The sequence below is a fragment of the Ammospiza caudacuta genome, unplaced genomic scaffold (genome assembly GCF_027887145.1).
Source record: "Ammospiza caudacuta isolate bAmmCau1 unplaced genomic scaffold, bAmmCau1.pri scaffold_61, whole genome shotgun sequence".
In the NCBI taxonomy this organism is placed as follows: Eukaryota; Metazoa; Chordata; class Aves; order Passeriformes; family Passerellidae; genus Ammospiza; species Ammospiza caudacuta.
In genome coordinates this window covers 561,471-575,850 of record NW_026683129.1, presented here as the reverse complement: position 1 = coordinate 575,850, position 14,380 = coordinate 561,471, and the positions used below count along the sequence as shown (strand labels likewise).

Genomic DNA, 14,380 nt, shown 5'->3' with positions numbered 1-14,380 from the left:
TATGACAGTGGGAAGATGCCATCAACTCACATCCCAAGCAGCAGACCAAGAAGTTAATGTTACAACTTACTTTATAAGTTTTTTGACCAATCACACAAAGCAAAAGCATATTGACAGTTCTATCCAACCCCTGTAAGCACAGGTACCTTTGGATAAAACAATGCTTACTTATTTTGAATACAATACCTGCTTGTAAGCCTGAAAACACAATGCACAGAGCTGCATTATTAAGCTTCAAACTTCCTAATATCTTGCCAGAAAAACTTTTCTGTATCTTAAGGAGTTATTCTAGACAAGCATTAATACACAGACCATTGTTCTATTTGTCCTTGCTTTTCTACTTTTCAAATAATTTTTCTGCTGATTTATCTCATGGCTGCTGCTTAGCTCTAATCACAGTTCTGCTGTCTCTGAGGCCTGCCTTTTGCAGCTTTCCAGAAACCCTCTGATTTTGTGGATTCTCACAGTGGACACAAGTTCAGCTATTTTAAATCAAATGCACACTGATTTAGATAATAATAGACATGGCACACTGCAAAATGGAGCTGCTATAGATTTTTTGCTGTTAGCACATGGGCACAGGTGTGAGAATTTTGAAGGAATGTGTTTTATGAACCTCTCTTCTATTCACAGGAAACTCAAACAACTAGAAGACAACATGAAGAAATTGACTCTCAATGACTGGGGCTTGGATGAATGGTTTGAGGGATGAGGAATAACTGGATGATTGAAAGATACCTTAAAGAGAGCTTTGTTATTACTAGTAGTTATTATTACATTGCTTTGTGCTATTCCATGCATAGTGAAATTGGTGACCTGCTTGGTAGAAAATACAGTAAAAAGGGTTTGGCTGGTGCAAGAAGAAGAAGGGGGAATTGTAGCAATGTATCTGAGCAACTTAGGCCACACTGTGCACCAGCCATGTCGCTTGTAGTCATTCTTATCAGAGCCCTCTGGAATTCACCAAGATTACTAAGACATAAAGTGTGCTAAATGAAGAAAGAAAAGGCTGAGAAACAAAATACCAGGACCAGAAGAACTCGATAAAAGAAGGCTGTGAACCACCTGGACTGGAAACAATCACATATCCTGCGAAGTGCGTGCAGAACACAAGGACAAGAGAGATACACCAATGAAGAAGAGCGTGATCAGTCTATGCAGTAGGGTTAGAATGTACAAATAAGTGCATAACATAAACAATCAATGGCTTCTGCTTAATCATACTGGTTATTAGTATGGGAGTCCTGTTTTCCCACAATGGGTGCCTGGGAAGGAGGGATGATTCTTTTCAATAAAAAGGAAAGCACTGAGGCGGGAGCAGGAGACAAGTGACCCTTGCAGGCCTGGGGCCTCATTGCCTCCTTGTCCCTGCTCAGCAGCCTGGCAGGGGCCGCCCCATGCTCCTGCCCTTGCCATTGCACATCCCCACATGCCAGTGCCCATCCTGGCAAGAGCCCTGAGCAAGGAGAGAGGGACAGGATCTGCCTGGCCAGGGGCTGGGGCTCAGGCCTTGGCCCTTTGCATTCCTGAAACACATCCAGCTTTGCTCAGCACCAGAGACACCTTTGCCTTGTTTGCCCCAGCTGTCATCACTGCCTCCAGTGTTCTGCTCTAACAGGAACCTGGAGACACTTTCCCAGTCGTGTCCCTCAGTGGGACCCATTAAAACTTCAAGAAACTTCAGAGTTTCAATTTAATTTTGAGTTCTTGAGAAGTTTCTGGAAGATGCTCTCAGGGAATGAGTCTGATGTAACAACACCAAATCCCCAAGAGGCTCATTAAGGTCCTTGTGCTGTGTCTGTGCTGCTGAGCTTTAAAGGAACAGCTCTTCCAGGACCAGCTCCTCTCCCAGCCCAGCAGGGCTGAGGGCTCTGCCTGCAGGCACTGAGGGGACAGGAGCCAGGCAGAGACAGGCTGAAGGCAATCAGGATTGGGAAGACATTGAGCTGAGACTTCACCTGGGGAAACATCTTCACAGCCCTGTGCATGGTGAGTGTGTGGGTGCAGGGCAATGTCCCCTGTGCTCCTGGAGGGATCTCCTGAAGCCAGCACACCCCACAGCCTGGGGGATGTGTCAGGAGGACTCTCTCAGTTTCTCTGTGGCACAGGAGGAGGAGGAGGAGGATGTGATGCAGAGCAGAGCTGCCCTGGGCACCGTCAGAGGGAGAGGGCAGGACGGCTCCTGCTGCCAGGGACGGCTGCAGGGGCTTAAGCTGGGGCTGCATCCAGGGCTGCCCAGGGCTGTCCTGCAGAGCAGCTCCTGCAGCCCTCAGGGCTCTTGGCCAGCCCAGGGCATGTGCCACCTGCCAGGGGCAGCTCCCAGCCTGCCTGGCAGCTCCCCATGGACGCTGCAGGGGAGAAGTTGGAGGTGGAAGGAGCCACCCCCATCAGGGCAGATTCCTCCTGCTCTGGAGATGGTGCTGCATGGCCAGGGCTTCTCTCAGCTTTCTCCTAAAGGGAAGGGAAAGGGGCTCTCAATTTTGGCTGTGTCACTGAGACTCCTGCACTGTCAGCCTGGGCATCAGCAGATGTGCCTCAGATCTCCCTCAGAAAGTGCCTCCTCAGCCTCCTCTCCCTACAGACAGCAGCAGCAGCAGCTTGGCTTGCAGCATCTCTGTTTGTCTGGCTTGCCCTTAAGGCCCTGCTGCCACGGAGATGCCCCTGGGAAGTGCCCTGTGATGGGAGGGGTCTGCAGGGCAGAGCTGAGCCCCCAAGGCTTGGCTGGGCTCTGGCAGCACTGGCAGGGACAAGGCTTGGATAGAGAGGAACAGCTCCAAGTAGGCAAAGTTACAGGCAGCAGAGAGCCAGACGCATCCTTGGTATCCCTTTCTGTTCAGGTGCACTGGGAAAGAGAGACGGACTTAGAGAAATTGACTTTGAAACTGGAGTCTTTAGAAACTCCACTTTTGTTTTTAAACATGTTTAAAATTTCATCACCCTGAAATAAGAGGAGATGTAATAGGCATAGGGCACCCGTGTGGGAACAGTAGGTCTGACTGCACTGGGGCACAGAGAGACCTGCTTTGCCTTTTGGGCTTCCCCGGGGTTCAGGCTGAGAGCAATGCTGAAGATGAGGAAGGAACTCAAAAGCATAAACCAAATCAAAAATAAAAAATGCTTAGTGAAATTCCCCCACAGATAGAAAAGTAGTTTTGAGGGAATTCCTAAAATAACCTCATAGGATTGACTCAAAGCACTTGTCAATGTCTTCTTTCAACAGTCCACCATGGCCAGAGTGAAAAAATGTCCAACAGCAGCTCCATCAGGCACTTCCTCCTGCTGGCATTGGCAGACACGCAGCAGCTGCAGCTCCTGCACTTCTGCCTCTTGCTGGGCATCTCCCTGGCTGCCCTCCTGGGCAACGGCCTCATCATCAGTGCCGTAGCCTGTGGCAACCACCTGCACACGCCCATGTTCTTCTTCCTGCTCAACCTGGCCCTCAGCGACCTGGGCTCCATCTGCACCACTGTCCCCAAAGCCATGCACAATTCCCTCTGGAACACCAGGGACATCTCCTACACTGGATGTGCTGCACAGCTCTTTTTCATAATGTTCTTCCTCTCAGCACAGTATTTCCTCCTGACCATCATGTGCTACGACCGCTACGTGTCCATCTGCAAACCCCTGCACTACGGGACCCTCCTGGGCAGCAGAGCTTGTGCCCACGTGGCAGCAGCTGCCTGGGCCAGTGCCTTTCTCAATGCTCTCATGCACACAGCCAATGCATTTTCCCTGCCCCTGTGCCATGGCAATGCCCTGGGCCAGTTCTTCTGTGAAATGCCTCAGATCCTCAAACTGTCCTGCTCCAAATCCTACCTCAGGGAAATTGAGGTTTCTCTTTTCTCTATCTCTGTAGCTGTAGGTTGTTTTGTTTTCATTGCTTTCTCCTATGTGCAGATATTCAGGGCTGTGCTGAGGATCCCCTCTGAGCAGGGACGGCACAAAGCCTTTTTCACCTGGCTCCCTCACCTGGCTGTGGTCTCCCTGTTTCTTAGCACTGGCTTTTTTGCCTACCTGAAGCCCCCCTCCATGTCCTCCCCATCCCTGGATCTGGTGGTGTCAGTTCTGTACTCGGTGGTTCCTCCAGTCTTGAACCCCCTCATCTACAGCCTGAGGAACCAGGAGCTCAAGGCTACAGTGTGGAGACTGATGACTGGATGGTTTCAGAAACATTAAATGGCTGGCCAGATTCTGCAAATAATCTATAATAAAAGTCATCTTGGATAGTTCTGTTGATTTGGGTTTTTTTCCCCTCTGTTTTAGTTTTTATTATTGTCTCTAAATCTAGGCTTTTCTTTATTCCATTTCTCATTTTCTTTCTCTTAAATTGTCCTGTGGCCCCAGACTTGTCAAGGAGTAGCTGTGCTTTTAGTGACTGTAAATGAACGAAAGGCTCTCCCAGCAAAGTTTTAACTACAGATGCCCCTTCTGTTGCCTTGTCTGGAGCTGCAGCAGCAATGTCTGTGTGCAGAGCTGGGGGCAGATCAGTGCTGGCCCAGCAGCTGTGCCCAGCAGCAGCAGCACTTGGTGTTGCCAGTGCTGCTGCCATGGCCCTGCCCCGCTGCCCTGGTGGCCCTGGTGTTTCTGCAGGGCCTGAGTGCTCTCGGGACCGGGCACAGCCCTGGGGGTGGCAGTGTTGGGGCTGCAGCAGGGACAGGCCATGGGCACTGCTGGGGCAGCGCTGACACCTCAGCCCAGGGCCTGGGGGCTCCAGGCTCCTTGCCCAGGCTCTCTCAAGAACATGCCCAGGCCAATGCTCAGCACAAAAAGCCTCGTGAGCAGCCCCAGGCTGGCCGTGGGCAGGCTGGGGGCAAACAGCATGGCTGGTGCTCTGCAAGGGCCCTGGGGCAGACGGGAAGGAGCAGCAGAGCAGGGGCTGATCCATCCCCAGTGCGCTGGACAGCCCAGGGCAGCGTCCCAGAGTGTCCTCACGGAGTAGCCAATGAAATAAACAGGGCCAGGAGACTTCTTCTCCTTTTTATTGCCTTTCTTAAAAGTGATCAGGTGAGGATTGGGCGGCTCGACGAGTCTGCAGCGTCCGTCCTCTCTCCCAGGGCGGCTCAGAGGAGGAGGATATGCACAGCTCTGTGCACTAGGGGCAGAGCTGGGGAATCCCGTCCTCGTGGGAGCCTCTAGGGCGTGGTGGTCCTCAACAGGTCTTCCTGCTTTTGCTGCCTGTCTTAGCAGGCCCTCATCTCCGGGGGCTACTCCCGTGGTCAGGGCGAGAGGCTCCAAAGGTGTTCTGCATCTCTGCAGGCTCAGCACTCAGCTCCTCATGTCCAGACATCACTCCAGTCTCTCAACTCTTATTTGGTTCGTTGTTTTTGGGGTTTCTCCGTGGGTTTGGAGTCGGAGGTCCCACAAAGCATGCTGGTCCTGGAGTCACTTTGCATAACCCCCCCCTCCAGGTCTCTTTTCCTCACTGTTCAGGAAGGTCTCCACCTGTTACTGTCTCAGGAGAAGGGCCATTAACTCGCCCCAGCAAGGGCTTTTACTAATACAAAAACAACCATTAACGACAATGACCCGTAATTACCATAACACAGGCAGCAGCCCAGCAGTAGTGGCAACTTTTTTCTCACAAAAAAATATTAACCGAATTTTTGTTCATAACAGCCAACAACATCCCTCCTTGGCAGCCCTGGCCTCTCCCCCAGCTCACACAGGTGCCCCATCCTTGCAGGCACAGACACGGCAGCACTGCCTCAGCAGCCCCTCTTTGCATTGCACAGAGCAGGGGGAGCACCTGCATGCTGTTGGTGTGGGGACATGAACCTGAGGGAGCACAAATGCCATCAGCCCCTGGGGCCAGCAAGGGCTGGGGGACACCAGGGAAACCACTCAGCTTTGTCCTGGCCTCTGCACTCAGCCAGAAAGTTTGTTCCCATCAGCTGGGAATTTCCTGTGCCACTGCAGGCGCTGTTTCTCAGAGCCAGGGCTGCCTGGCAGCCAGCCCCAAACTGCCCTGAGCATTTCCTTCGCTTCACCTTTGCTTTCTTTCTTCTTTCCTGACACAGATTTCTTCTTCTCGCCCATCGCTGTTCCTTCTCCTGCACACAGCCCATCCCTGTTTGCCCTTTCCTCTCTGGCCCCACTCCCCATTGCAGTTCCTGACTTGGCCCCATGGGAACGTCCCTTGGGCAGAAGGATCATCCTACAAGTGCTGCAGGAATTGTCTGCAGGCTCCTGCAGTGCCTGGTGCTGCTCCCTTGCCAGAGGCACCCCAGGCCAGGGGGGCACATCTGGGCTGCTGTGTCTGGCTCTGGGGCTCCCTGTTCTGGGCAATGAGCAGGAGCTGCAGAGGCTCTGCAGGACTGACAGGATGGGCTTTGGGGCTGGCAGGAGAAGCTGAGGGACCTGGGCTGCTGGAGCTTCTGAAGAGGATGCCCAGGGCTCATTGTGCAACTGCTTCAAGGGTGGTTTCAGAGAATCCCTGAATCAGCAAGGTTGGAAAAGGCCTTGGAGATCATCAAGTCCAACTTGTGCCTGGCCACGGCCTTGTCGCCCTGAGCCTCCTCTTTTCCAGGATAAACATCTCCAGCTCCTTCAACTTCTCCTCAGTGGACTTGTGTTCCAGACCCCTCACCAGCCTTATTGCCCTTCTCTGGACAGGCACCAGCCCCTCCATGGCCTTCGTAAATCGGGGGCACTCGAGGTGTGGCATCACCAGTGCCAAGCACAGGGGAAGAATCACTGCCCTGCTCCTGCTGCCCACACCATTCCTGATCCAGGCCAGGAGCCATTGGCCTTCTTGCCCACCTGGGCACACTGATGGCTCCTGTCCAGCCTGCTGTCCACCAGTCCCTGCAGGTCCCTTTCTGCCTGGCTGCTCTCCAGCCACTCTGTCCCCAGCCTGTAGCACTACAGGGGTTGTTGTGGCCAAAGTGCAGGGCCCGGCACTTGGACTTGTTCAACCTCACCTTGTTGGATTTGGGCCCTGGATCCAGCCTGTCCAGGGACCTGTGCAGAGCCCTCCTACCCTCCAGCAGATCCACACTCACACCCAGCTTGGTGTCATCTGCAAATTTGCTGATGCTGGACTCAGTCCCCTCATGGAGATCATCTGTGCTGATATTGAAATCCACGCTGGCTGGCTCTGGCCATCCTGTGGGTGTCCTGTGATGGCACTCAAGGTGATCTGTTCCATAACCTTTCCAGGCACCCAGGTCAGGCTGACTGGCCAGGAGTTCCCCAGCTCCTCCTTCCAGCCCTTCTTGGGCATGGGCTCACATTGGCACCTCCAGTCCTCTGGGACCTCCCTGTTGAGCCAGGACTGATGGTAAATGATGGAGAGCTTGGGGAGCTCATCCACCAGCTCCCTGATCCCTCTGAGATGGATCCCATCTGCTCCTAGAGACACCTGTGAGCATCTGAGTGGCTCAGCAGGTTCCCAGCTACTTCCTCCTGGATTACAGGGGGCTGTTCTGCTCCCTGTGCACATCCACCAGCTCAGGAGAACACTTGTCCTTAGGACAACCTGTCTTATTCTTGAAAAATGAGGCAAAGAAGGGTTAGGTACCTAACCCTTAGGGCATTTCCCTCACATTTGGTAACCCCATCTCCCCAAATAATGAATGCAGATTGTCCTTCTACCTCCTTTTGCCATAAATTTATTTATAGAAATCTTTTTATTATTCTTCACAGAAGTGGCCTGGGTAAGCCTTTAGCTTTCACCTCTCTAATTTTCTTTCTGCATGACCTAAGAACATCCTTAAATCTTCCCTGAGTTACCTCGCTCTCTGTCCAAAGATGATGCACCTTCCTTTTTCCCCAAGTTCCTGCAAAAGGCCCATCACATTCAGAACGTCACCTGTTGGCTAAAGTACAACTCAGAAGAGGAAAATACAGTAGACTGTAAATTAAAACAGGGAAAGCAAGCTAGTAAAGTAGAAGAAGAGGCTGGGAAGGCTAACAAAAACTGGGACCTCCTTGATCACTTTCCTCCCTCCTACCCTTGCAGTACCTTAAATCCTTCCTCCAATTCCTCTTGCTGTGGACCCAATTCCTCCTCCTCTCCCAGCTGTCATTCCTTTACCACCTCCTAACCCAGTCATACCTCCACCATCTTCCCCTCAACCCTCTCCTTACTCTCTTTGCCCTTCACTACTGTCCCCTTACCTCTGCCATCTCATGCAGCCCTTATTCACCAGCAAGTTCCTGCTCTGCCTCCCCACCACAAATGAGAAGCCAAACAACATCTCAGAATCTCATGCCCAAGAGTGAAGCTACCCAGCCAGCCTCCACAGCTGATGTTGTAACACCAAAGCAGCTAAAGTGGAAAAATTGTTCCCCCTCAGAGAAGTTCCCATGGGTGGGGTGGCCAGTGAGATTGGATTTGTAAACGCTCCTTTGACTGCGTCCGAAGTTAGAAACTTTAAGAAAGAATTGTGAAATTTAGTGGAAGACCCAGTAGGAATAGCAAATCAAATTGATCCATTTTTAGCCCTAATATTTATACATGGGGAGAATTAAACTCCATCTTTAACATCCTATTTTCCCAAGAAAATTAATAAGAACTGCAGGAATGCAAATTTAGGAGGGTGAAAACCAACCCGGGCCCCCAGGTGACCAAAAAATGCCTTCAGTGGAGCCTGACTGGGACCCTAATCAAGAAGAGGTGAGAAGGAATATGAGAGATTACAGGTCCCTGATGACCTGAGGGATAAAAGAATCAGTCCCTATGTTGCCCGATTGATAAATGACACAAAACTCGGATAAGTTTTGTGGGTGCTTTATTAAGGGCCCGGGGATCCGGTGGACTAGCGTCCCAAGTCCGAGCCCCAATATCACGTATGGGTGCTTCCCTCTTACACATGCGATTCATAACAAGGTCTCCAAGAAACAGTTCCCCTTGCCTAGCCACAGATCCCTTGTGATACATTCCTTAGTTCACAAACAAGATCATTAATCCTCTGCTTATCTTATTCTAAGAGCATTGTATGCTGCCTTCAGACAGGTTAGCATTCTTACTTTCCTACACTAGTTTAAATATTTATTAAATTCCTAAGACTACCTGCTAGGTTACACACAAAACCCAACACACACTTTCAACGGCTACAAAACTGCTTTTAACAAACCAATTCACACACAACTCATAACTAAACTGTAATTAAACATTTCACTAAATTTCATTTCTTTTCCAACACCTAGAGGGAGTAATACCAGGTTAGTGTTTGACAGCACCCAGAAAAAAGATGAGACCCGAGCACCATGACTTAATACTGCTAGATCAAAACTTCCAGATTTACTCTAATGTTGACCCAGACAGCCCAGATAGCCCATCTCAGGTTCCCTGCAGTCAGGGATGACGCTGAGAATCCTTTTTTCCCAGCCTGGTGTTTTGAAGAAGGAGTCTGAATTCTTCGGCTCGGGTTTCCAAGGTTGTTTATTGTTTCTTCTCTATAACATTTTTTCTCTGGCCTGCCAGAGGTCAGACAGAGGCACACTCCCTGCCCCTGGGCTGGTGTCTACATTTTATACTATGAACTATGTGTACTTTATTTATCATTATTTTCCAGTACCTAAAGACACACATCAGGGGACATTCAATCAAAACAAATGCACCTTTTATTGAGTGCCCACAGCAGATGCGACAGAAGGATTAGAAAGGAGATAAAGGACAGAGAGAGAGAGAAAGGAGGGTTGGGTGGGGGGAATAGCTACCAACAGAGAGATGAAATCCTTGTGGTCTGGCCAATAGATCCGTCTGGTCACATTGGGGAGAATCTCAAAGTCTTTGGTTAACTCAGGGCTCTTTTATAATCTACCACCGGGAGGGGGGCAGGATGGCACATGGAGGGCACAGTGGAGAATAAATCCATTGAGAACAGGTACAGACAGTCCAGTTCTGAACAGCACAATCCGGTGCCAGCAGTGAGCAGGGCCCGTTGTTTCAGGACTGGTTCCTATGGGAAACATCCCGCTTCCCATGGCAGGCATCCCGCTCCAGTCAGGCCAGCACCCCCGGGTTAGAATTTGAAGGGTCTCATCTCAGTCCTTGGGGAGGGCTTCAATCTCTGTCCTTGATGGTGGCTGTGAGGCAGATGAGGGATCTTTGGACCATCTCTTACGGAATGACATCCCAAAGAATTAAAAATTTATGCATTTTCCTGTAAAAACAAGTAATTAATTAATAAATTATAATTATTTACCCTAATTTATTTGTAATACTGTTATTCTATATTTGTATTACCAAATTTTAATATTTACTTTTTGGAATCTATGCATTTTTAGCAAGCAAAAAATTTATTGGTCATTGGTTCTAAGTAACACAGCTCCCTTCATTAATTCATTGACCAGTGTGGCTATTGATTTCTCCTCCTTTATGCTAATTAGTCCTATTTTAAATCCTTTTGTCATCATTTTTATCATTATCACAGACAGGGTAAAAGGGGCCACTTTGGGGTTCATGGAGACACTTCTAGGGCACATTTGGGGCAGTTTTGGGTCTGGGGAGGGAATTCAGAGAAAACTTGAGGGTCAGGAGGACACTTGGGGGAAGCCAGGTGGGCACTTGGAGGGGCACTCAGGGATTCTGAGGGACAGTTTGGGGTCCAGGGCAGCACTTGGAGGTCCAGGGGGGCCATGGAGGTCAGGGAGGGGAATTTGGGGCCCTTCAGGGGGGCTCGAACGGGCTCTCTGAGGCGCGGGGGATGACAGGAATTGTAGGCGAGAGTATATTACGGTTTAACGGGGTGGTGGAGCATCACGGGAGTTCGAGGCGAAGCTGCAATGGCTCTCGGTGAGGCACGGGGCATGACGGGAGGCGAAGTCCCGGCTGGACTAGCGCCGGACATTCGCCGCGGAGCATGATGGGAACTGTAGTCCCGGAAGAAGCTCGAACACAATGTTTGGGGGTCCGGGAAGGCTCTTGGGGATACTTTTGCGTCCGAGCCACGACCTAAAGCCCTCGGGGGGAACGTAAATGGTTTGGGAGCCCTTGGGAGGAGGTCTGGGAGCTCTAACTGGGCTCTTTAGGGTGTGGGTCACGGGAGGAGTTTTAAGCGCGGGACTGTGTTCTGAGGGGCTCTGGGGCCGCAGGGGATGAGAGGAGATGAATTCCCAGAAGTGGCTGTGCCGGGCATCTGTGGGGTTGGGAGCACTCAGGGGGTCTGGGGACGCTTTTGGGGGGCTCCCAAATGGGTGCTGGGGGGGTACTGAGGGATCCTGGAGGGTCTGGGGGACACTTACGGGACAAAGAAGGTAGCGGATCCCGGGGTTCTGTGGAGCGCAGGGCATGGCAGGCGTTGTGCTCCCGGCTCCAATGGGGCTCAGTTGAGCCACAGGGCATGACGGGAGTTGCTGGCAGAGAAAGTTTCCCACTCTAGGCACCGCCCCCATATCCCTGATCTCCAGCGCTGATTGGCTGCAGGCGGTGATGGGTGGGAGCCTAGAGAAATGGGATGCGATGGAGGCAGGAACAGCCCATTCAAACTCCTACAGTCCCACCAGGTTCATTCACAGTACAGAGCAGTACAACCCCAGTACAGCCCAGTTCATCCCAAGTAGAACCCAGTTCAACCCTGGTGCTCCTTCATTCCCTCCCAGTAGAGCCCAGTCCATTCCAATACACCTGAGTTCATTCCCAGTCCCACCCAGTTCCCCTCCCCCCATTGTCATCCACAGGATGCCCCAGTGTCTCCCGGTCTTCTCTGCAATGTCCCCAGTGTTACCCAGGTTCTCCCAGTCCTCCTCAGTGTCACTCGCAGTATGTCCCAGTGTCTTCCACAGCGTTCCCAGTGTTCCCCAGTATGTTCCAGGCCTCCCCAGTGTTTCCAAGGACAGTTTCATTTCTCTCAGTGGCCGTTGCAGCCAAACCCAGCAGTGGGGTCAGTGTAGTGCCCATGGCCACAGCCCCTTGCAGGGGCCCAGTGCAGCTTGGGCTGATGATCCACCCTCACAGCTGGCCCAGGGCAGCTCTGCAGTGCCTTTGGTGGCACCTGGGGCTGGCACACACCTGAGCAGTGTGTCTGTTTGTAGTGGGGAAACTCAGGAGTATCAGATTGCTTCAAAAACTACAAAAAGTGAAAACCCCTCTTAGGCTGAGTGCAGCCAGCTCTGCAAGCACCACAGGTCCCAGGGGAGTGAGGACAGACAGGATGGGGCTGGACAATGTGGAGCAAGGTCAGAGCTCCAGGCACAGCTTCTGTGAGCAGGCCAGAGCTGCTGAGGAGAGACCCTGGGTCAATATCAATCACAGAATGTTGCAATCACCTCTGGTCCAAAAAAAAAAAAAAATTTAAAATATGAAAGTGTATTTCTTACAAGTCTTTGAAATATTTCTCTAACACAGGACTAGGAAAACTTTAATGACCCTCTCAGGGTTTTGGTCTTGTTTACATTGGACTCAGTCCCTGGGAGTGTCTTCAAAAAACTTCTCAAGAAGTCAAAGTAAAAATTAAGCACTGAAGTTTCTTGAAGTTTAATGGGTCCCATTTGAGAGACATGACTGAGTAAGTGTTCCCAGGTTCCTGTTAGAACAGAACACTGGAGGCAGTGATGACAGCTGGGGACAAACAAGGCAAAGGTGTCTCTGGTGCTGAGCAAAGCTGGATGTGTTTGAGGAATGCCAAGGGCCAAGGCCTGAGCCCCAGCCCCTGGCCAGGCAGATCCTGTCCCTCCCTCCTTGCTCAGGGCTCTTGCTGGGATGGGCACTGGCATGTGGGGATGGGCAATGGCAAGGGCAGGAGCATGGGGCGGCCCCTGCCAGGCTGCTGAGCAGGGACAAGGAGGCAATGAGGCCCCAGCCCTGCAAGGGTCACTTGTCTCCTGCTTCTGCCTCAGGCCCAGGCCCAGCAGCCATGGCCAAAGTGCTGCCCAAGTTGGCTCTGGCAGGGCTGTCTTGCAGCTGCTGCCCATCCCTGTGCCCTGTGCAGCCCAGGCTGTCCCACGGTGTCCCTGCCCTGCGCCTCTGTCCCTGCAGGCTGTTGGCATCCCCTGGCTTCCCCACCTGGCTGGGCCCTTCCTTTGCTGACAGCTCTGCCTCCTGCCTGCCCCTTCCTGCCCACACAAAGCCCAGGGCTGACCCAGACTCCTTCTTGGGTCTATGCTGCACCACAGCCCTGCCCTGCCAGGGAAATTCCTTTGTCCTTTTGTCCAGTCCTGATCTCCTCAGTGGCAATTTACATTAAGTTTTTCCATTTTTCTCCCTGTTTACTATTATATTTAAAAGATCCACCATCTCTGAAACCTCCCTTCAATTCTTCCCAGGGCTCTCCTCTGCTGTCCTCAGTCCCCACCTCACAGAGCACAGAGCTCCTCTGGCCCTGTACAGTGCTCGTGTGCTTGAGGCCAGGGTGCCTGGACAAGAAAGACAGTTCTTTTCTACAGGAAGGAAACCACAGAGCCCCAGAGTTTTGAAGGCCGATCAGCGGCAGCCTCAAGGAGGCCAAGGCCAGCCAGACTTGTTTGTTTTCAGAGCTTTTCTCTGGGAGCAATCCTTGGATAGACAGAGTTTGGGACGCCAAATACCATTTTTTTCCATGAGCACCTGGACAAGAAGGACAGTTCTTTTCCATAGGAAGGAAAGTACAGAGCCCAAGTATTTCACAGACAGGTGGGAGCTGGCCCTCAGGAAGCCAAGGGAACCTAGACAGTCCTGGCAGCTTTTGTCTGGGAGCTATCCTTGGATATAAGGAATTTTGGAGGCAGATTCCCAATTTTGGCCAGAGACGCCTGGATCGAAAGATGTTTTTTTCAATGGAAAGAAAAGCACAACCCTCCAGTGTTTTGAAGGCAGATGAGAGGTGGCCCCCAAGATGCCAAGGCCATCCAGAGGAGTCTGTTCTGGCAGGTTTTATATAGAAAGAATCTTTGGATTTAATCAAATATGGAGGTAAAATCCTAATTTTGGCCATGAACACCTGGAGGAAATGGAGAGATCTTTCCCACAGGAAGGAAAGCACAGAACTCCAGAGTTTAAGGGGCAGACGAGAAGGAACCCTCAACATGAAAGGTCAGCTGGACCAGTCAGGTCAAACCAATCAGACCTCCTTGGTGCCCTGCAGCACCACAATTGTCCCTTGGTTCCATAAGCCTCCATATTATCAAAACAGATATTTGTTTTCTTGAGGCCCAGTGAAACCACAAGCAGTGGTCTTGGTTTGGAAGATGTGGGAATATGTTGTGAGCCCAGTGCCCATGGCGCTGGTCTCTTCCGCCCGAATTTTCTTGATGAATTTGCAAACCAGCTGTGGGAGAAGAGCAAGAAGCCAGGGATGTTGCAGGGAATGCTCCAAGCGCGGTGCCAGCAGGCCCAGCCCAGGTGGGGGTGGCTGCAGGTACCTGGGCTGTGCTGCGGAAGAGGCCACGGGCGGGGTCCTGCTCCTGTGTGCGCTGCAGGGCTGCACCTGGCAAAGAGCGAGCACAGCCAGAGCTGAGG

General features: G+C 51.6%; 1 protein-coding gene across 1 annotated transcript; it reads left to right on the top strand.

Annotated features, from left to right (window-relative positions):
* The first annotated feature begins 1,867 nt into the window (after window positions 1-1,867).
* Window positions 1,868-3,862, top strand: LOC131571901 (putative olfactory receptor 1F12P). Its single transcript, XM_058824654.1, has 3 exons — window positions 1,868-1,989; window positions 3,221-3,684; window positions 3,857-3,862. Exons 2-3 carry the CDS (start codon window positions 3,244-3,246, stop codon window positions 3,860-3,862), a joined length of 447 nt encoding a protein of 148 aa, XP_058680637.1. The 5' UTR covers window positions 1,868-1,989; window positions 3,221-3,243.
* Window positions 3,863-14,380: the final 10,518 nt, after the last annotated feature.